This window comes from Crinia signifera, chromosome 5, assembly GCF_055691185.1.
Source record: "Crinia signifera chromosome 5, ASM5569118v1, whole genome shotgun sequence".
Lineage (NCBI taxonomy): Eukaryota > Metazoa > Chordata > Amphibia > Anura > Myobatrachidae > Crinia > Crinia signifera.
The window spans coordinates 263,768,137-263,792,866 of record NC_139221.1 but is presented as its reverse complement, the minus strand read 5'-3'; the positions used below and the strand labels follow the sequence as shown (position 1 = coordinate 263,792,866).

The 24,730-nt window shown below is 44.0% G+C and overlaps 1 protein-coding gene across 5 annotated transcripts in view; it reads right to left on the bottom strand.

The window, feature by feature from the left end:
• The window catches only part of CREB5 (cAMP responsive element binding protein 5), a 420,873-nt gene that overhangs the window by 114,727 nt on the left and 281,416 nt on the right, over positions 1-24,730 (bottom strand). For all 5 annotated transcript variants that reach the window (XM_083188949.1, XM_083188952.1, XM_083188950.1 and 2 more), the window contains one exon: positions 3,552-3,678. In XM_083188949.1, coding sequence (XP_083045075.1) covers positions 3,552-3,678 — 127 coding nt within the window. The remainder of the gene's footprint in view (positions 1-3,551; positions 3,679-24,730) is intronic.

Below are 24,730 nucleotides of genomic sequence, written 5' to 3'. Positions count from 1 at the left end.
GATAAGATAGCGGAGACCTTTTGCTCCTACTACTCCTCGCTTTACAATCTCCCACCCACGGGCCCCCCCTCTGAGACCGGGGAAAAGCAACGCGCGATAGGTGAATATCTCACTAGGGTAGGGTTCCCGAAGCTCAGCCCAGGTAACATAGAGGAACTAGAAAAACCATTTACGCTACACGAATTAGAAGAAGCCATAATATCGACCCCCTCCGGGAAGAGCCCAGGCCCTGACGGCTTCCCCATTGTTTACTATAAGGCCTTCAAAGACAGATTGACCCCCATGCTACTGGAAGCTTTCAACTCAGTTTCAGATTCATCTCCCTTCTCCTCCCAATCCCTTGAAGCTATTATTACAGTGATTCCCAAGGAAGGCAAAGACCCGTCCTTATGCCCCAGCTACCGCCCTATATCACTCTTGAATTCGGATTTAAAACTCTTCGCCAAACTCTTAGCAAATAGAATGAAACTGCTCCTCCCTAGCATCATACACAGCGACCAGGTTGGATTTGTCCCGGGACGTGAGGCCCGTGACAATACCTCCAAAATCCTGGCCCTTGTCCACCACATCTCCAAAACGGGAGCTCCAGCGATCCTGCTCTCCACCGACGCGGAAAAAGCGTTTGACAGGGTAGACTGGAACTTCATGTCAGGCATCCTCCAACACATGGGACTAGGTCCCACCTTCTCCCAACACATTCTCTCCCTGTACCGTAGTCCTTCGGCAAGGGTCAGGGTCAACGTCTCTCTCTCCCCCTCCTTTAATATTAGGAACGGCACCCGCCAGGGATGCCCCCTTTCGCCGCTGATATTTGTTCTGTGCATGGAGGCACTAGCCCTCTCTATCAGAGCTAACCCTAACATCTCCGGCTTCACCCTCCATGGCCAGGAGTATAAACTGGCCTTATTCGCAGACGATTTACTCGCAACACTTACCTCTCCGATCACCTCCCTCCCTAACCTAATGGAGGAATTTCGCCTCTTTGGATCTCTTTCTAACTTCAAAATCAACTACACAAAATCAATTGCACTAAATATCACCACGCCCCCTAATATAATCACCGGCCTCAAAGCAGCGTTTCCCTTCACCTGGCATGACTCCCAATTAAAATACCTAGGAGTAGTCATCACCAGAAGCCCCTCCCAGCTTTTCGAGGCTAACTTCACTCCCCTTCTTGCAAAACTGCGACACGACCTGTGTGCGTGGAGGGCTCGGCCCTTCTCGTGGTTTGGCAGATTGGGAATCCTGAAGATGAATTTCCTCCCTAGGATCCTATACCTCCTTCAAACCCTTCCCATCAAGATCCCCCAACACTGGTTCAAGGACATACAGGCCATTATACGTGAATTTGTATGGGCAGGAAAACGACCGCGTTTGAGGCTTGATCTCTTGCATAGAACAACACTCAGAGGGGGCCTTAGACTTCCAAACATCCAAGGGTACTACCAGGCCTCCCTGCTAACTAGAATCCTTGAATGGTCAAGAAGGGATACATCGAAGCAATGGGTTCAGATTGAGCAGCAGGAAATACACATCCCGGTATACCTTGCCCCGTGGCTCCCCTCCCTACCTGGTCTGAACCACCCCACGATAGGACCCACTATGCAAACCTGGAAATCTCTTAGGAAACTCCCCTCTATCTCCTCAAAGGCCTCTCCGTTTAAGTCCTTCCTTGCCCTTAACAGCTTTCCCCCAGGCACCGACCTAAAGGCCTTCAGCCGCTGGCTAGACAGGGGACTCTTCCGAGTGGGACAGCTGGTGAGAGGGGGACGTCTTCTGTCTTTTGCTGAAGCTAAAGCTGAATGGAATCTGCCGGACGTGGAATTCTGGCGATACCTTCAGGTCCGTCACTACCTCCATTCCCTGGACCCTCCCACCGCGCTTACCACACCCCCGTCGCCCTTTGAACTCCTCTGTGCCAATTCGTCTCCCCCCCAACACACCATCTCTACGCTTTACAACCTTATTTTGGCAGATACTAGTCTCAAACTCCCCCACTTTACGGTAACATGGGATCACGAATTGGGAAAAGAAGTAGGTGAAACTAACTGGGAAAAGATTTTCTGCCTGGCCCACGCTTGCTCCACTAATGTAGGAGTCCGTGAGACACAATACAAACTTTTGTCCCGCTGGTACAGATGCCCAGATACTCTCTCCAAAATGGGTACTGGAGTTCCCAATATTTGCTGGCGCTGCACGGGGGCCCCAGGGAACCCATTTCATATATGGTGGCAGTGCCCCCTCATTCGGCCTTTCTGGACAGAAATCATCAGGCTGTCGGGGATCATCCTAGGCGATCAAATCCCCACCGACCAACTATTTTGGCTGTTTCACCTTTCCCCAGCCCCCCTCTCGAGATACAAAAATTCTCTGCTGTGTCACCTGAACAACGCAGCTAAATCAGTTATTCCGGTGAGATGGCGTTCCACCTCACCTCCAACAATAAAAGACTGGTTCAAAAAAATAGACTTTTACATGGACATGGAGGACATTCTATCCTCGGCTGACGATAGACACGCCCAGTTTAGGAGTACGTGGTCCAGATGGCTGCTCTTCAGGGACACAAAGACCTACAAAGACGTAATGGCCTCCTCGTCCCCCTAGTGCTTCCACCCCCCCTCCAGCGTCCTGGAAGCTCACCACCCACCCATCGCGCTCTCTCTCCTGCCGACCCTCTCCTCTGGTGAGAGTATTTGTCGATCCGCTCACACATCTCAGTATACATATATACCAGATGTCTCAGCCTTGTAATTGATATATTCTTAAATATACCGGAATACCCCCCCCCCCCTCCTCTCCCCCACCTCTATCCACCCTTTCCCCATTTATCTTCCACTTTCTTCATATTTGCACTATTGTTTCTGTTCCAGTTGTCCTTTTTTTTTGTATGTGATTTATTAAGCTAACGCATTGTCCCATGCTGGACGGACTTATAACCGAACTGTATTGTAAAAGCTGTACCTAAAATCAATAAAAACCTATTGGATACTAAATAGCAGCAAATTAGTGGGGCTTTGTAATATCATGCTTTTTGGGTACTCAGAAACCCCCCCTGTGTGCGCTACTGCCAATGGCCATCACCACTGTACAGTCTCCACCCCCCATTTACTTTTCAATTGATCCAGCTTGCAGTGCAGCTGTAATCCAAAGCTGGGAGGCCCACAGAGAAAGGAGGGCCATGGGCACGCACTCCTTGTATCCCCCACAAATCTGGTTCTGATATTCACATATTCTACGGGGTGTGGCAGAAACTGCAATGATATTTTCTAAATCATGACACATGATCTATGTCTAGGATAGGTAAAATGTGGGGTCTCCAGGGCATACGTGTTGTCACTAGCTTAGGTAGAAAAATTCTTAGCTCGAAACCAGAAAAAGTTAAATTTTAATGTCCCATATTTTGCTGCCAGCCAGTTCCTCTGTCTGAGACAGGATTTATTGGCCATATGTATAATATTGGCAGCTATGACATTAAAAAGCATAAATCCAATGCAACAACACAGTTAAATCATATATCACTCAGTTGCTTACAACATAGATTAATAACTCACAGGCATCAACACGGCAGAGGATCCGGGCATGGTGGGGTTGGGCAGAGTGCCAGGCATAGAAGCAGGCATGGGTTGTCGCTGTCTGTTGTGTAGATGCAGTAGAGAAGATAGAGAGCCCGGGACAGGCCTAGCCAGGAAAGATAAAACATGGTAAGTGTGAGACAATACAGAAAATATCAGTGCTGTACATTGCATCACAGGTCGGATAGAAACTCACCCTGGAGATACCTGATATATTGACCCAGGGTTCATGTACAACCTCTCCCTAAACACACTCCATTCATAAACATTGTTTTCATATTATTCAAGGAGCACAGGTTATAATAACATGGTCAGACCAGTAGTAATAAGGCAGTCGGTGACCAAAAACACGCCTGTAACACTTTCCAGACAGCGGGGGACCTAAGCCAAAATAATGACTGTATTCACTTGGATTTCTTCGGCAACATAATCTACTATTATGCAAAATATCACACACATATCTATATTAAGGAGGGCAGAAGTACACTAGCAATCTTTTATCTATACAGGGGCGTATTAAGAGCAGGGGGGTGGTGTACAGTCTTTCTGGGGCAGCGTGGGCACACAGTGATGGCACCGGGTTCTAGCACATGCTACAGCAGTGATTTCATCTACTGTTCATGCGTAGGACTTTTGGCAAAATTGGCGCCGCACCATTTTCCCAGAGATTTAGCAGGGCTGCCGTAGCAGATGGTGGACTCTGGAAAGGTGAGTACTGAAGAAATTGGTGCAGCGAGTGGGGCATGGTTCAGTGGATACCGTGTACACACACTGTAACCATTATAAATATGCCACTGTATATATTGTATAGGATGACCGGCAGTGGGGATGCCAGTTGTCAGAATAATGATGCCAGGTAAATGGGTCAGGTAAGTATCCTTACAGCACCTACCCTCTGCCCCCCTCCCTCCAGCCTAACCCTCTCCCTTGTAGCCTAACCCTAACCACCCCAGCAGCCTAACCAGCCTACTAAGTGCATAACATTAACTCTACCTCCACGCTGCCTAACCCTAAACTACCCTCCTGCCCGGCACCTCAGCCTATACCTAGGTCCCCCACTAGTGCCTAAGCCTTAATTAATTACTGTGAAGCGAGTTCCAACAGTTGCAATGAAAATAACTTTGGGAAACAATTACTTCAAAGGTTGCCTACATTTAATAAAAACAGAAATTTGTTTACATATTATGTTCCTATTTCTCCTAAAATATGCGATCCCTGATCTGTTCAGAAATCTCATATTTCAGGAGAACTGACGCATGGGGGCATATGCATTAATGCAGTGGTTCCCAAACTTTTTGAATCACGGCACCCTGAAGTATCAGAATATTTTTCACGGCACCCCTAGGCCAAAAGTTGGTTACTAATTTCAGGAAAAATATTTAAAAAGTTGTGATTTAAATGTTTTCCTTAGGTGCACTTATGTGGTGAGAAACATGATTCACTTCTGTTTACCCACAAATGCTTAATTGGAAGCCACAAGCACTGATTTTGCCTATTTCATTGTCCATAAATAACTTGAATTGGTTCTGGACCACCAACCTGAGGCACCCCTGCAAGTGCTCCAAGGCACCCCAGGGAGCCTAGGTGCACAGTTTGGGAACCACTGCATTAATGCTTGAAGAAAGTTAAAATGGAGAGAGATAAACTACCATTAACCAGCTCCTGTCATTTTTCAAACACAACGTGGCAATAAGGAGCTGATTGGTTGAGATGTTATCTCTCTCTACTTCAACTCTCTATTTGGGCCAGATGCACTAAGTTTGAAGTGGAAATAAACAACCAGCTCCTAATTGTAACAGTTCAGACCCAGCCTGTAACATGACAGTTAGGAGCGTATTGGCTGGTTGTTTATAAGTCTCCATTTTATATCTTTTTGAAGCTTAGTGGGTCTGGTCCCAAGAGTTTAGAATAGTACTGCAGCAGTTTCTAACAGAGCAGTTTATGCAGCGTTAGCAACTTGATGCGACAGTACCAATTTTTCTGGCACCAGTCGACTGCCAAACTCATGGGTTTTGCCCAGTGTGTATGAGGAACTATTATGTGAAAATAGCTGGGCAGAAAAACGCTCATTGCATACACACTGAGTGATATTCACAGGGAGTGTGAACCACTTTCCATAGTACAGAACTATGGAAAGCTATTCACTTGCCTGGTAAAACAGCCCAACGGACAGCGGCAGCCGGTGATGCGGTAGAACGTGGCAGCCGGCGATGATGCGGGAACTTAAAAACCCACACTTAAGTTAATATACCCTCTACACTTGTTTATTGACGGACATTTTCTCCTCTCATTTTTAAGCTCACTACACTGAACGCAGCTGGAACAGATATTATGAAAGATATTGTGACCTCTTGTACATAGCAACTATCTCTATTTAATACATCAAAAATATTCCATTCCATAGCAAATGCAGACAAATATAACAGTAAACGTATAGATACAAACACTATTCATAAAACATTTCAGAATACCCACATTTTCCTGTATTTGTTTTAATTTACAATGTTTAATGTCTCCATGTAATCTTAAACTATAGAACAAAGAAACAATTAGAAACAATTGCAAATGAAAGAAATCATATATTTATTTTGTGTTACATCATGGAATCTAAATCTCTGCTTTATTAAAGCAGCCTCGGTTTGCAGCTAGGACCACCAAATATAATAATAGATCTAAATATATTAGATTGACAATCATTCGGACGACCCCATATGGTCGACATATAAAAGCTTAACAGGGTCAAAATGTTGACAGCGAAAAAGTCAACTGTATCTAATGTCGACAGGTACAAAAGGTTCATATATAAATGGTAGACGCAAGAAAAGGTTGACACAAGTTTTTGCTATTTTTGGACAAAATGGGGGAAAGTTACTAAGATGTGTATTATACTTCACATGTGATGTTGCTATGGGCAACCAATCAGATCCTGTTTAATATCTTCTAGAGCAGTGGTAGCCAACCCTAGCCCTCGAGAGCTACCAACAGTTCACATTTTCCAGACAACCTAGCTGCTGCACAGCTGCAATCATTAATCACTGACACATTTTAAAAGATACACAGATGGAGCTAATTAGCTCACTTGTGATTCTGTGAGGAGACCAGCAAAACATGCACTGTTGGTAGCTCTCGAGGACTAGGGTTGGCTACCCCAGTTCTAGAGCAAGGGTGGCCAAACCGGTCCTCGAGATCTACCAACGGTCCACGTTTTCCAGGTTACCTAGCTGGTGCACAGCTGTAGTCATTACTAACTGTCACATTTTAAAACATGCTGCATTCATTCCTACTATAGATCCACAGGTTTCCTGGAAAACATGCACCGTTGGTAGAACTTGAGGACAGGTTTGGCCACCCCTGTTCTAGAGGGTGCTAAATAAATAAGAAGATTCTGATTGGTTGTCCACAGGAACATCACATGTGAAGTAGAGTACACATCTTAGTAAATTTTCCCCAATGTGTACATTTCACAGTCTGTGACAACGATTATTGGAAGCATAGACCCTTGCGGGATCACTTTGCTTGCCACACTTCAGGCAAGGTGGCCTATTACGCTCACCATAGGTTACTATTCCCAATCGTAGTCCATGTGTATGGTAAATGAAGAGTAAGTTGAAATAAAAGACAGAAAAACAGTGTTGACCATTGTCATGTCGACGTTTGAAACTGTTGACACTTTACTATGCTGTAATTAGACATCTAAAGCTGTGTACACACGGGTCAATTCTTCCAGGCGATTTTAACTAGCTTGTCAAAATCACCTACAAGGTTTGACAGAATCGCACCGGGTGTACACAGCGGGTGATAGCGATCCACGGCCCTGCAGCTTCGCTATTGCCAGGCCAAATAGTCTGCAGGAATGAAAATTTGCACTAGACGCAGTCTGCACAGTGTATTGGGTCCCGGGGCTGGCAGGATGTAGTTAGCCGTCTCTCTGATGGTTTAACTACATCTTGATTATACATGGGACTCAGTCCCCAATGTACAGCCCTTAAGTCCTTGCACATTCAGATACATTCTTGTACACCAGGGAAGGGCTGATGATAGCATTAGCCTATGGTCACAGACATTGGCAAGAGAAGCTAAAACGGTCGCGACAGCATTTGAATCAGAATCAGGACAAATGTTTCAATATACAATTCCAATCTCCTGTATGGATTACTATAAACGCCTTTTTAGTTATGTGCACTTTTGTTACCTGTTTGGAGTTGGCATACTGCCATTCATCATCATGCCCCCCCAGTATGAACCATGCCAGGAGGGACACAATGCTCTGTTTCTGGACTTCCCTCTTAATGGATGATTACCATCACCTGTTTTGAACAGTTTAGTAGTCACTGGACATATAACTCTGGGTTTGACCTGTATCAATTAATATGCTACATTTAAATTGGACAAGATTACTATAGCTACCGAAATAACATAACACAGCATATGCCTTACACATCAAAGTATAAATAAATAAACTAAAGAGTTCATCACCAAAAAAGAAAAAAGATTAAATTGCTATGAAAAACATTCCCACTATATGATCTTCCACAGGACACCCAACAGCAATGTCTAGGACCGCCCCCACAGTCATAACAAAGGCAGCTTCTAATAACACTGAGAGCAGGGACCGGTACTTAAATGTGGCAGTTGGGACTAGGATGCTGAAGCTCCATTCTGCTGTGTAGTGTGGTTTTAATTCCTGGCAGAACAAACATGATGGAACTCCACACAGAAGGGGGTCATTCAGGTGTGGGCGGAGTTGCTATCACCATGGTTTCCTTGGAAGCAGCAGTGATATCTATTACAAGCAGACGCCTCCTCCTCGTGCTGCAGCAGAGAGCCTACCTGCATCCTAGGACGCAGCATCAGAAAAAAGCACCCACCACTGGTACAGCTCAAGCCATCCATCTCAGAGGCTAGGAAATTTCCATCACATGACAGAGATCTCCGGCCTTCTCCCACCCCCTATGCAGTGGCGATGTGCCACTATTTATCCAAACTGAGCGTGATTCTGTCCCCTGCCCTTCCCAATCAATGACAGTCTGGTGTCAGCGTGCATCCTATGCCACAGGACCTGTTAGCGCACGTTCAAAAATGGGTACTCTTTACCTAGAACGGCGCCCGCGATTGAAATCGCGGGCGTCGGGGGTAAAAATCGCGGTCATCGCGGGCATCGCGGGTAAATCGGGATGACCGCGATGCCCGCGATCACCGCGATTTTCCCGTAGGGAACAATGTTAAAACGGCAGATTGACCGCGATTTTACTATTAAATGCCTCAATGGACCCGATTTGGGGCCAAATAGGCCAAATTAACCCTTAAATGCCCCCCCAAATTTTTAACGCCACCCCACGATCCACGCCAACCCGAAGCGTGGCGAGCGCAGCGAGCCCGCGAGGGGCGGCGGTACGCGTCCTCCGACCTTTTCATGCCCTACTATCCACTAGGGCGTGGTGTGAGAATATAATAGTGTGGCGAGCGCAGCGAGCCACCGAGCCCGAAGCGTGGCGAGCGCAGCGAGCCCCGCGAGGGGACGCGGATACCTTCACAGGTAGACGCGTCCCCTCGTGGGCTTCACAGGTGTCCGCGTCGCCACGGACACCTGTGAAGGCCGCGAGGGGACGCGCATAACTGTGAAGGTATCCGCGTCCCCTCGCGGGGCTCGCTGCGCTCGCCACGCTTCGGGCTCGGTGGCTCGCTGCGCTCGCCACACTATTATATTCTCACACCACGCCCTAGTGGATAGTAGGGCATGAAAAGGTCGGAGGACGCGTACCGCCGCCCCTCGCGGGCTCGCTGCGCTCGCCACGCTTCGGGTTGGCGTGGATCGTGGGGTGGCGTTAAAAATTTGGGGGGGCATTTAAGGGTTAATGGGCTCTGTGGCCCATTTAACATTGATTCCTATGGCCAAATCGGGTGGATTGAGCCATTTAACAGTAAAATCGGGTCCATCGCGCCTTTTAACATTGATTCCTATGGGAAATCGGGAGCGTCGCGGGCATCGCGGGTACATTTATGGCCGGCCGCGACGCGACCGACACGATTTCCATGTTTAACATGGGTTTCAATGGGAAATCGCGGGCATCGCGTCGGTCGCGTCGCGGCCACACATAAATGTACCCGCGATGCCCGCGACGGGCGCCGTACTAGGTAAAGAGTACCCAAAAATGTCAGGCAGGAGCTGATTGGTTGGTTGTTTATCACTCTTCATGTTATCACTTTTGAAGCTTAGTGCATCTGGCCCTGGGTCCTGCTCATGCACAAAGTCCCGAAAATCAGTATTTGCAATGATTGACGCACTTGCAACTACATCTCAATAACCCCCAGAATATTTAAGATCATATCATGGCAGAAAAAAAGTGGTGAAATTCAAAACCCACAAGGGGCATATGGATAACATTTTACAAGGCAGATTTCAAACTTACATTTATCCATACTAGCCTACTCTCTCTTGCAGGAGATGCCCAAATTTGTTGCCAATCCTCTGCACCCCTGAAAGATTAGGTTGTCCTCCCGTAACCTGCTCACTTCCTAAGAGGGATCATTTTGCAATATACAACCATGTGCTAATATTAATTCCAAATATTTAAGCTGTCTACACACAAAGCAGGCTGGTAGGTCATTGTATTTAGTAAACATTTGGGTAACATACAGTACCTAGGTGGCTATTCTTGTGATCCAATGCCATGCTGGTCAGTAAGAACCAGTACTCATTCTTGCCTACTTTTGAAAGCTAGTTTCAGGGAGATTATAGTTGGTAATATAATTTTGCAAAGTGCCCCATTGAGGGGGCGTGCCATGCTCCACCCAAAGGGCGTGGCTAGTTCCATATATGGAGAGATTATGAAAGAGATTGTGAACATGGCACCTAGAAGCGTGGGTGTGTCAATTAAAATGACTTATATCCAAATGTAGATGAGCCCCAAAGCAGTTAGTAAGAACTACTATACTTGGTAAAGTGCTGGGAAATGGTGCTGATGATTCAATGTAAATGTATCTGTCCCTCATTCCTTTTTTCCCCAAAAATGTAACAGTGTAATGTGGGCAAGGTGAAATTAGGGAGATTGCTAGACTAATGAGGGAGAGAGGGAGATTGCTGCTATTTCAGGGAGTCTCCTGCAGAATGCAGGAGGGTAGGCAACTATGCCAGTACTATTTTAGAACCTATAGGTTTCTATGGGGGATGCAATGCTGCCCGATGTACCAGTATCGGGCAGCATTGCATCGGGTCCCGCGCCTACTGCCATTCTGAGATGACGGTAGCCCATTGTAGCCTATGGATTACATAAGGCACTGCTGGCGACGCAGTGCAGCCAGTGGGGTCAGCCAGGGGTCAGCACTAACCGTGCATGCACAGACCCCCAGCACCCGGCACAGCAGTTGCAGGGACAGGCTCCTTCCGTAGCCCCTGTCCCTGTGTCTGCAGGAACATACATCCCACCGATAGGACCGCATATTGCAATGTGATCCATGGTGGTAGATCCTGCCCATATCGCATTGTATATGCGATCCTATAGTAAATGGGCCCTTTAGTTGCTACTGTGGGCAATAATCTGGACACATGGAGAATGTGATCTAGGCCCCATCTGTGCACAGAGTGTATTGGTAACTGAGAGCGAGATTAGTAACTCTATCCATCTTATATTTACCTTTGTGCTGTCAAAATGGAATACATTCGGAAAATGAAAACAAAACACAATCACGTACAGGCTTGTTTGCATGAGCTTTACATTTTACATACAATAATCCTTGTATTTTTAATTACAATTTGTCCTTAGGGGGGAAGTATTTTATTGCAACCCCCCACATACAAAACTCTCAGACAAGATATAGTATATGTATCAATGCATTGTTCTATCACTAATCTAGTTCCTAGAGAGCTGAGCCTCTGCAGACAGATTACTTCTACCTGTGTACTTGTATAAACACCATTCATGAAGGCATGGACTATATAAGCCTTTCTTTGAATTAACATGTCAGCCATGACAGGTAGAAATTCCCAGCTTCTCCCCAGAATGATAAATATTGTAGTCCCATGGACCATGGTCTCCTGCTCCCAGGTCTGTTAATCAAAATGAAATGTCCGGGATAAATAATGGGCTCAGCTGTTTGAAATACTGTCAGGAAGACGCATTGATGTGTTTAAGACCAACTTTGTGGTCATTAACAGTTACAACAATGAACTGTTTCATAGGCATTCGGAAATGGTACCGACAGGTTACATTAGTTTATTTCACATAAGGAAACAATCCTTTTGTTTTAGGGTATGAGTGCAATAAAATATAAATGAACAGTAATAACCACTAAACACGTTGCTGAATGTGTATCTTCTCTTTGTTATTCATATTGCGATAGGTAAAAGTTTTACACTATACCTTTAAGTTGGCATGACGGAACAGTCATATAGCCATCTATTGTGAGCTTACTCAGCCAATTGCAGATCAAGCAGAATACACGGATTTAGTGTACGAAATACACGGAGTGTGTGTACGAAAATCACTGAGGCACAGATGTATCAAATCTTCGAAAGAAGAGAAGTGGTGCAGTCGCTCATAACAGCCAATCAGATACTACCTAATATTTTATGTAATGTACTAGATAGATAATAGCTAGAAGCCTATTGGTTGATAGGGGCAGCTTGTCCACTAGTTGTATTTGGAAGGTTTCATGCATCTCTCCATGTCCCGCAAATATTGTAGCAAACGGACTATAAGGAGGATATGGTATTATTTGTGCAGTGGCGTAACTACTGTAAGGCAGCCCCAGCTGCCGCTTGGGGGAGCAAGCCACAGAGGCGTCTGTGGGGGCGCCGGCACCCGATCGACGAACTGACATGCTGCTGACTGCCGCTGTCCACTGGCAGATCACTGGAGGCAAGTCAGCCACAGCATGGGTGCGGCCATGGCAGAGACGACAAATCCCCCCACTGATTCAATTGACTGTACACAGAGCCGGCTATTGGCTACTGTGTACAGGATGGGCGGGCAAATGAGAGTGCTAGGGCGGCCTGGGATGCATTGGAGCCAAGGGAAGCAGCGGTGTCTGCTGGTCTCTCTTCCTCTCTCCTGAAACAGCTTTTCTGTTATACGTGGAGAGGAGCCGGGGGGGGGGGGGGGGGGGGGGGGCGCTACAAACTTTTTGGCTTGGGGGGAGCAAAATTTATAGTTACGCCACTGTATTTGTGAGAATTATTTTGATTGCAAAATGTAAAAAATATTATTCATTATTGACTGTAATTAATAAATATATATATATATTTTTTTTTTAAATACTAAATTAGTTATATATTCAGTACTACAAACTTTGCTATAATTGGACAATGACTGGATCAATGCACTTTGCTAGGAACACACTTTGGGCAGTATCCAATGAGAAAAATTTGCCGTGTTTTATGGCGAGTTTGTGCTTTTCTCGTGTTGGACGGAGACTTTTGCTCTCAAAAAGCGAGCAACCCTATTCAATGTGCACTTCTCGCCGTCTTTCTGAGTGATTTTCGCTGTGCTTATAGCACATGAATATATATTTTAATTAAAAAAAAATTATATATATATATTTTTACACAGAGCAGACAGCAGGGGGCCGGGAGCCGAGCCGCTCATTAGATATTCATATATTCACTGCACCCGATCATTACATATGCATGATCAGGAGCAGTGAATATACCCGGTCCCCTGCTGGCTCTGGGGGGGGCAGCTTGTGCTGCCTGGGTCCCGGGGAGCCCACCTCCCCCCACATACGTTCTGGGGCAGGCAGGGAGACTTCAATCTCCATGCCTGCCACCGTTCCACGGCTCCCTGCCACGGACGCTTGTCCGCTGCAGGGGTTAAGATTCGCCGCGAGGGGCAACTCACCCCTCCGACATTGAATACAGGGAGAGCGAGTGGCAGCCAGCCCTCCAGAACACAGTGAGTGTGCAGCGAATCCTAAACAGGATTTGCTGCACACGGCGATATTTCACATTGAATACTGCCCTTTGTATTGTATTCTGTCATTATAAAAACATCTGGTCTCTCCTTTAAGTTTCATACAGAACATAATAAGATATAATAAAATGGAGGCAGGTTATATAGTATGTTATTGTTGTTACACAGGATGTTAGAAATTGACATGCAGTGGTAACCAGTGCTACTGACAAGGGCTTTAGTAAGTGCAGTGTTTGCATTGCACATGGGATCAAAAGCCATGGGGTATTCTAGTCAGCCCCCTAAATAACGGGGCCCCATGGGTATAGAACACCATCTGCCACAGCCAGGCGTTCTGTTTCATCCTCACCCTGCCCTTTTTACTACCCAGCACAGATGCAGCAGCTCCCAGTCACTGATTAACTTGGACTCTAGTGCTGTGCAGATCTCCCAGACTGTCAGCGTGCTCCCAGAATGTTAGTGACTGGCAGCTATTGCTCAGGTGACCAGGTGTAGGCACCCCATGTGATGCGTGAGGTAAGTGGCAGGGAAAGGATGGGATAGCAAGCCTTATTCACTAGTGTGTGTGTAAATTAAGTGAAGGGGGGTTGTGTGATTATTAACAGGGGTGAGGTGTGATAAATCTCAGGGGTGGGAGGACAGTGCTGAGGGGTGATGAAAAACAGAGGTGAGTGTAATGAATAACAAGGGTTGGGGGTCATGAAGCAGAGTGATGTTGAGGGAGATGAAGAAAGATAGTAAACGCTGCTGAAAGAAAAGCAGAGTGGCTTTGGTGAAATTACAGGATGGTACAGATCCTTTTTTCTCCAAAAGGCGTGAGGTGCATGGAGCCACTTAGGGCCAGATGTTTCAAGCTTCAAAAAGTGATAAAAAGCCAGCCAATCTGCCCCTAAATGCCATTTTACAGTCTGGATTTGAAAAATGGCAGATAGGAGCTGATTGGCTGGTCGATTATCACTCTCCACTTCATCAATTTTTGAAGCTTAATACATCTGGCCCTCAGACTTATTCCTGAATTTAGCATCTTATTCGCATTATTGAACTTTAACCCCATACACACTAGATGGGATACTAAAAGGGCCCTTCTGAGTGATATCTTTTATGATCTTGTCTAGTGTCTATGTGGAATATCGTTAACAATGCATGCTCCTGCGCATCATCAATTCCCTCCCTAGTCCTGCATGTACAGATGGGGGAGGTCCTCTTATTCGCCACTCATAAGTGTGCTTCATTCTTCAACATTCTTCATTCTTCAACATTGTAACACTAACTTTATTATTACTATTATCATTTGCCTCTGTACCTTTGTTTTTAGTCCAGAATTAGTTATATATATATGTAGGAGTCCCCTATCCCAGCTCAGAATTTTTAAAGAGCAGCACCTCTAAGGGATCCTCTGTTAGACAGAATCCAAGAAACAGAAATGAAAGAAAAGTGGGGTTTCAGAGGGCGCTAAGGTAATAAAACAACTTAAGTTCACAAATAGTATTTAATACATAAAATTGATAAAAATAACATAAAAATCACCCTTTTTGGTAAACAGATGTAAACAAAAACAAAATATATATATATATATATATATATTTTTTACATGTGCAATGGGTTGCAGGCCAATATGAGGAGGGGTGGAGCTTTGTGAATCTATTGGGGGTGCTCCTTGTCCTGGCACGTGGATGACCATTAGTGGGTAAAACCATTGATGGTTTTATACCATCAAGGTTAATCACCAATGGTACAGATGGAGCGGGTTTTATTGTTGCTGGCGAATCGCCAATGTCCATCTGACTGAGACGCGCATGCGTCCCCCACGCACGCGCATCTCAGTATTGGGGCGGTGAGGCGGGGCTGCGGGGGGCTTCGGGGGGGGGGGGGGTGCGGGGACCCGGTGTAGACACCGGGCGACCGCCGGCAGCACCGTCAGAAGGGGACGCGCGCGCACCTCATGCGCGAGCGTCCCCTTCCGGCATACAGATGGCGCGGGGCAGGGGTTGGCGGCTGGCGTCACCATCGCCATCCCCTGGATAGATAAGTCCCGCTCCATCTGTACCATTGATGGTGATTGATGAAAGTTAACCCACTGATGGCCATCCCTAGTGCTAAGAGCAGGAAAGTGAGAGCAGGAGGGCTAGAAGCCAAAGTCCCATGAAAATAGAATAGTGGAGGGGGCATATGTGACAAAGGGGAGCAAGAAGGGAATCCTACACTTGGCTGAAATATGAGAAGCATGCATTAATATTACACTCTGAACCCTCTTCTGGATTCTTCATGCATGCCTCTTCAGTTGAGTTGACACTGTCTGACAAAGTCTCCTGGCGTAAGTAATGGTCCAACACAGACATACACAGATGAACTGTCTTAGACGCATTACACTTACAGCCTGGTTATTGAGTCAGAATATGCAGTGAACACAACCAAATAGAGCGGGCAGTCTCCATAATATGCCGGAAGTGATGCTTAGCACAGGTGTAATCCTATAAAAAGAACTTTGGAATCAGTAGGTCCCAATCTCACACATAGTTACTTGCTTTACAAGAGTTAACCATAAACGGCAAATGATTTTCAAAGCCAGTGAAAAGGGCAGGGGGGCTAATATTGGTCTAGGACCTTGATGGCTAACCTTGACACTCCAGCTGTTGTTGAACTACACATCCCAGCATGCCCTGCATCCGTTTTAGCATGGCCAAATAGCAAAACTGTGGCAGAGCATGCCGAGATGTGTAGTTCAACAACATCTGGAGTGTCAAGGTTAGCCATCAAGGGTCCAGGATGACAAAACATACTCTGACTCACACAACTTCTGTACATATACTTTATGTTTTGCTAAATTACTCTAAAGCACTTACTGAAAATAGAGGCAGCAAAATTTCCCTGCAGTGCTGAGTTCTTCTACCGAACACAGATTATGATCTAAGGGCCAGTCAGAGACATTTTAGGCTGGATACATTAAGGGCACTATGAGTTCACAACAAACAATCGATAGTGGCTTTTTAACAGTATCAGCCAATCTTCACAGGACAGTTGAAGCTTTAGATGATAACATCTCCAGCTCTTCACTGCTGTAGGGGTATGTTGATGGAGTTATTACGAGTCCCGCCAGAAAAGGGAGATGTTTACACAGGAGTTTAGATTTTTGTCTTTAGTGATTCACTGAAATCTAACATAAAACATTCATGTAAAACCTACTTGGGGTTCTTCGAAGATATGATTTGTAGTGCATATGATATCTACTCTACACACTTAAAATGACTACAGTGTAACCTGAGATGGATAGCAAAGATAGCAAAAAAGGGAAATCCGTGATTAGATTTCTTTGGAACATACTCAACGGGTAACACTGCTTACGTTCTACTTCCATTTACATAAACCAAAACAATGTTTTTAGGTATAAAAAATACTGTGCAGGGAACGGGTGAAGAAATGGGTATAAACATGAATTCAAAGAGTATATCCTTAAAACTAATGGGGAATACATACGGGGAGATACGCTGAGCGTTCTGAGCGATGCTAGATCGCTCAGAACGCTCAACAAGATCGCTCAGCAGCACGCATCGATGTGTCAGCACTGTGTACTTAGTGATCTGTCATGTTCTCTGGTGAGAACACTGGCCCTGACACTGGTGATTGCTATATTTATCCAGCACGCTGGATATTAACCATCAGGCGATGGAGACACGCGGGGTCACGCATCTCTATGGCCTTTACATAACCAGTTCATAGTACCATGAAAAACTGTAAACCACATATACACATAACACATACACTGAATGCAATAATTCAAATACTGAAAGTGGCACTTTGTTCCTCGGATATGTCACTATAAATATGCTGGTGCAGTACAACTCTGTCTTTCCAGAGTGACCTTCCTATGTATTCCTGCGGAATGCTTTGGGATCCCAGATCTGCCATAAACAGCATGGGCAGATTGAGGGGTCATGGTGCCTATAGCACAAAACCACACAAAGTAAAACCACCTAAGGCTTTGCCGACTATGTAAGTAAATGCAAGTATACATACGTGAAATTTCAGATTTCAAAAACTGATGATCAATTTAGACTAATACCAGAGTTGCTTACCCTCCCAGAAAGTACCACAGGGGCAACCCTCCCGATAAAGCCAGCCAGCTCCTGCGATCCCCCCCCCCTTGGTGGGGGGGGGGGGGATGCGGGTTAAATTACACGAATAGCGCAGTTTTAGCCCCGCCCACTGCAGTGCAATGCTTTAAAACCACCATTGCACGTTGGGGTGTGTGGCTAAAACGGCGCGCTCACTCTGGCCATGCCCCATACAAGTAGCCACACATGTGACTCCCTCCGTGCTCCACCCCTTTTCACTCTGAATGGCCCCTCCCCCCCTGAGCTGGCTGCCCTCTTCCGGAAAGGGCAGCCAGAGAGTAGGTATGTATGAGTAACACATGTACATGTATGTTAATTTCTAAGACATTGTTTAAAGTGAGATGTTCATTCCTAAATAACAAGATCTATCTATCACACCATGACTTTGTCTGTTTCCCTTTATGTGAATCCCCTATACATTACCTCTGCCCTGTCACACTACAGTACAGTATATCACTGCATGCATTATGAAATGTATGTGGCTCAAGCCTTTGTCACTTGGGATAAGTCAAACAGCAATTATCAGCATATTGAATGGCTAAACCTCAGCTCTGCTAAAACAATAAACCTTGCAACCCAAACCTTTATCTCTCTGTCTGCCAGCTCTCTGTTGACTTATGTTTAAGGATACAGGCATATGTTTTAGGAAGAGATATAAGAAATAAGGGAAATATGCTGGGATTACTGTAAACGACAAACTGCTGGCCAAATATTTAGGTTTCTTTTGGTTTGGAGCCAGAGATTTTTTTTTCTGTAAACGAACACTGCATCGTTATTAAGTTATGCCTATCTCTTTTATTGGAAACATACTCTACATACTTGGCTGATCATAGACAGAAATATAAGTATGTATTTCAGAAGTAAAACAAATAAACAAAATGCATAACATAAAGTTGCTACAATAAAAAGTTGCTCATTTTCTTTGGACTGCACTGTTGCAGTCATATAACACCACCACTAAACAGGAACATAAAATGTAGGTGGTTCCCTACAAATGCAGAATCTAAATTAATTTACATATAAGGGAAACGCCATATATAATAATAATAAGAACGCCAAACAAAAGATAACATTAGTCATGTATTGCCAAGCATTGCGTACTGTAGGTATTACGGGTATAGAACCCAGTTACAGGTTATTAAGTAATCTACCCATAGAATAATATCCCACAAGCCAAATGTTCTCTGTAATATCCTGTTGGTCCAATCCTAAATCTTAATCCAATCCTAAATACAATGAGTTTACCTATATCTCATGAATTGTGCTAATTCGTCTCGTTGATACAATAAAACTGTACTTAAAACCAAGTGATTTCTTCTTTTGTGGTACGCTCTGGACTTCTTACATTAAAACTTAAGACTTTATTTATTGTGATTAAAAATACAAATCCGTAATAGCTTCCCGAAAAAAAGCTAAATATTTGAGCTAAGAAATTGCAAACATGTATAAAGGCAGAAAAGACATTGAAATATTTATACAGGTACGGTATCCCGTATCCGTACATCCCGTATCTGAACTATTCCAAAAACCCGTGTTTTTTTTAAACAATTCGAATCCCGCCCCCCCGGCCCCTAACGCTTTTTTATACTTATCAAGATTTGGAATTTTCCTATGGGAACCAATTCCATGATCACTGTATAATCAGCATTTTCTGATATTATACCGTTCCAATTAAATTACTTGTTTTGCAGAAATATTAGCAGACTAATGATGACAATAGTAATAACAATAATGAAATCCCTATGTTATCTGTTTCTGTACAGTATTATAAGCTATTTGCATAGTTTTACAAGAAGGTAAAGTTCTGTAAAAATGTACAAATGAGAAGAAATCATTTTTCGGAAGCTAACCTTTCGACCATAGATAGACTAGTAAAACATTAAACTAATGACTAAAATATTTAAGAGAGAATATAATGAGAGCTTGTTCCATATATCAGCATATTGACCGCAAGAGAGCTGGGCTTAGGGAACGTGCCTGGCAAGTAAGGAATATCATTGACTCATTCCACCTTCAGCATCTCAGAGAGGATAGAATTCCACCTCTGCCTCACACAAATGCCCAGTGCATGGCAGGAACACTCACAACAAGTTCTTCTAATACAGAAAGCTGTCAGGTTAGATAAATAATATCGTGGGCTATATAGGAGTCTCACGCAATACTATGTAGAAGTAACTGAAAGCTCCAAGTCTTTTTTTCTTTTGTTACCCAGACCGACAACAGCTTTACAAATTTGAATGCTCTGTACAGTAAATCAAGGGCCACACCACACCTGTCACACAAGAAACACATCATTCTAAATAATGGTAAATGTGTTGTTGATTGTTGTTGGTTGTTGATCCTATTGCTTGCAGGATGAGGTAAGGTTAGTGGTTTATTGGTGGGTTAACCCATGTCACGACACACTGGAAAAATACTCTGGGTGCAGTAACCTGTAAATCCGATTCGGGTAACAGGGCAGTATAAACAATTGACCCATGTCATCTGACTGGGGTCCCTTTAAAATCATAGACAGAGCTGGATCACTGATGCCATTGCTTACAGTGCAGTGCGAACGGGATGACCAGGAATAACTGGTTTTCAAGGATGGAGCCGGCATTTAGGTGAAAATGGGCTGTTATTTTGGCTAGATGGACCCACTCTCTGATAATACCTGGCCAGCACTCTTTCCCCTTTAACAGTTTCGGCCAGGCCAGCACTCTTTCCCCTTTAACAGTTGTCTTTTCTGGAGAATTAGCAGTCTTAGGTGCTCCCATGAGTTACTGTATGTTTACATAATGTCCAGGATAACAGATCATAAACCACTAAAGGGTCAGTGTCAGTCTGACTCCAGGGTTAGCAGCAATCAGACAGATCAGACAAAAGATCAATGTCCAAAATCAAGGTCAGGGTTAAGCTGAGGTCAGCACTGAAACAATACCCAGGAGAATAGACAGAATGAAGATCCAAGATCAGACAGGTATGAGCAGGAATTGGGCAAGGTCACAGCCGCAGGAGAACCATAAGTAGCAGGCCATATAGAAGGAGGCACTGCACAGTGTTATTACTTGGCAATGCAGCAGATAATAGCACCTTTATGTAGGGTGTGGATCAGACAGTCAAATGTGTCAACATGGCACACAAGGTCTACATGGGAAAAATAACAAATAAAATGATGTCGACTACGGCCATGTCAACATTTGTTTTGCTTGTGTCAAGCTATTGTCCATGTCAACCTAAAGCATACCAAACAATAGTAGCCTACTGACTATTAACCTAATTCATATCAATACAATGTCCGGATCCCCCTTGAGCGTACCTAGCAATGTGACTGGCACATGAACTCCAGGCAGAACACATTCTTTACATTTACGCCAGAATCCACAGATAAGCAGCATGCTTTGCAACCTGAGTATGAACAAATGAGCATGTTGTAATACTAAACTGGCAGTCAAAGCTCCTGCTTCACATCGGTGTGATAGGGGGTAATGTAATGAAGAATTACACCTCTGGTAATAATATAATGTGTTTCACATACCCTTACTATAAATTATTGCTAAACATATGTTTCCAACCACAGAGCCGCATCTTACATTAGTACAAGAGAGATCAAGCCTTCTAAAGAGGACAGAGGGAGAGGCTGCCCCTAGTAACCAATCATCTTCTACCTTTAATCTTATGAAATGCTTAATCAATGAGAGAAGCAGATTGGTTGCTACGGGCAACTATTGCACCTGTCTACTTTAGGAGGTTAGATACATTCCCCCCAGTTACACAGTGTTCTGCTGCTATGTTTTCAGATGTATGTGAATGGAGTTGAAAGGCTACAAGGCAGTTATACACTTGCCAAACAATTTTCCATAAAGATGTCACAGATTAATACACTGTAATTCAAATAAAATCTCAACCCAGCATTATAAATACATTGCAATGTGGTAACCAGAGAAATTGTTCTAGAATGTCACCTGTGTCTATCCAGAAAAGCAGAAAGAGGGGAGAGGTGTATCTGTAATGGGTGCAAGGAGTTCAGGGCCCACACTGCACCCATTCATTTAATATTTATACCTCCTGAAGCAATGTACATATTACCTGGAAACTGGCACTGCAGCTATAGTCCTGGCACTTGTGCATGCCCGCCGGACTCATCTTCTCATAAAATAGCCCTAATCAATGTTGAAATCAAACAAGGAGCGATTCCTACAGGGTGTGTGGTGTGTGGTGTGAGTTGGGTCCTGCAAGCTGTTACATACACTAATAAACCTTATTTAAATGATATATATCTTAAAAGGGCCAAAATGAGCAACATCTTTTATCAAAGGTCTAGTGTGTATGTGCCTTTAACCCTCTGAGTGCCAACGTTACAGTAAGAGATCCTTAAAATATCCGCTAAAAAATGTGCTTTGTTTAGTAGGTATCCAATAAACAGAGACATTTGTGCAACAAACACCTATTTCATACATATTACAATACATATTAATCACTCTCTCTGGGTGAGATATACAGTACTGAGCCTAGAAAAGTGATAAAATGGATAGTGATAAACAACCAACCAATCAGATCCTGCCTGACATTTTTTCAAACACAGTCTGTGACATGGCAGGCAGGAGCTGATTGGCTGGCTGTTTATCAATCTCCATTTTATCACTAGTGCGTCTGGCCCAAGGAGTGAGCTAAGAAATAACCCCAGAGAGGAAGGTCTGCCCACAAGAGCTTACATACTGAATAAAAGGGTTCTTACAAGTGTACTATGCTGCAGTGTCCTAGGATAAATATATATATATATATATATATATATATATATATATATATATATATATATATATATATATATATAGTTTAACAACCACTCAATTGTGAGCATGAAAATCAGATCTTATGTATCAGGTTCCCAACAATGATGGGACATTCCTGAAAATATTTTGTGCCTGAAAATAAACTTGTGAAACTAATGGGTTAAATGTGGATGTTGAATGCATAGAATGTACTTATAGTGAAACAGTAATATTACATTGTCTGCACTCATGTTCTCCTTTTGTACTATATACGCCTGGTAGGTCTCAGGCACTCCTGTACACACACCCATCAATCTGAGTTGTACCTGACGGTAAAGGCGCCACAGCCCGTAATAAACCAAGACTGATAATTTTACCATAACTTTGCAATAAGATAGAACAATGCATTGCCTGAAGGAAGAGAGCGACCTGGGGATGACAGAGTCCAGTGACTTGATATGAAGCACCCTATTGTTCAGGCTGGAAGCAGTGTAAACAGTGGTGTGCTGCAGAAACAAGGTGGGGAAAATTAACACTCGCTGCACTGGCACAAAGAGAGAACTTTGGAAATAATAGATACAGTAATACTCATTCTGTTACATATGCCAATTTGTTCTGTTCAATACATCTGGAATAAACAAGAGAACCTTATTAAAATGTAAATGTAAGTGCTTGTGTGCTGAAATGATTGAGTGCTTCCATTTTACTCTATCTTCTCTCTGTCATCTCATATTAACCCTTTGAGTGCCAAGTGAATTTGTCAAAATAGGTGTGAAAATTGCCAAGCAAACATTTTTATTCATCATAATGACCTGTAACTTTTACTTTATATAGGAAATATCAATTTTTTTTTACACAACATTTTTTATTTGAATATACATATCAAATGTGAGCGACGCTGGCATTTATAAGCGGATATTTTGCACATCTCTCACAGAGATTTTGGCACTCAAAGGGTTAATATTGTGAGTGCATGACAAACACTCATCTTACCAGTATGTAACTACAGCTTGATAGCTGACCTACTGTATACTGCTTTCAGTTTGCAAATGCAGGGTCGCATCAGGACTTTGAAACAGTTCAGTCCCGATGCGACCCTGCATTTGCGGTCCATTCACACTGCATCAGCGAACCGGCAATATTGCCCATTCATTGACGTTGTGTGGGGGCGCAGCGGAGCATCGGCGCGCCACCGGCGGCAGGGGAGGAGGCAGCGCTTAGAGCTGGCACTGCTCCAAGCACTGCCTCCTCCATAGTGTGAATGGGAAATGGGTCGCTCGACCCATTTAACCTGTTCACACTGCATGGCAACGAACCGGTAAGAATACTGCTTTTTACCCGGTTCGGATTGCCGTATTGCTACCGGTAACCCCTTTCACATCGCACCAATTACTGAGTCGAACCGGCAAGAAACCGGCTTGTACCCGGTAATGAGGTGTGATGTGAAAGGGGTTCTAGTTAGTGCTGCCCCACTAACCAGGGGGAAGTTTTCGTGAAGGGTCACACTAACCAGTCATTAATTACCCCCTTAGTTTGCTAATATTTATCTAATAGAACACATATACACTACTTCATAGTCTTGAAAAGTCAGTGATGTATCTTTAGAAGTGCAAAAGTAATAATACAGGAACATCTTTGGAGTTCCAGCAAGAGATTATGTGCAAGTACAGAGGGCTTCATACAGAGATGCATGTTAACTTCATTTTATTAAACATCTCCCATGTTTTGAGATCTGCGCATGTACAGATACCGCACTGTGAATGTGTAGATCTCCTTGTGTGACAAAGCTTGGCTCCCAGGACATAGCAGCCCAATTGAAGTTTTTTCTTTGCATAAGATGCTATACTGAAATATTAATAATTATCTGTAGATCTTTGAAACATGGAAGAGAGATAATACAATGATCAGAGTGTATGCATTACATGTGACTTACTGATACTTCTGTAAAGGTCTATGGTGACATGTGTGTGCCCTGGTGCTGGTGGCAGGACTAAGCTCCCATTATCTGTGCATGCACCTTCTTCTCCCGCAGGAGAGAAAACCTCTGGATGACATCCCAGTCTGCAGCGCACCTGCTGACAACTAGTATTGGCTTCTGCTGCTTGTGTTCTCCATACACAGCATTCAGCATTGTTACAATTGCAATGAAATACTGTACAAAAGGCTAGTGTGCAATCATGTCCAGTGTTATCAACAAAAGCCAGTATATGTAATCATTTGCAAGGGGTATGAGGTTAGTGCTCGATATTTATTTAGTTGACACAGGCTGATATGTTTAATGATTGACAGGTTGATGTGTAATAATATTTTAGGTGCAGCATAATGGAACACGTATAATGGTAAACGCATAATGGCTGGAGTCTAATAATATTCCATATGTTTTAAGA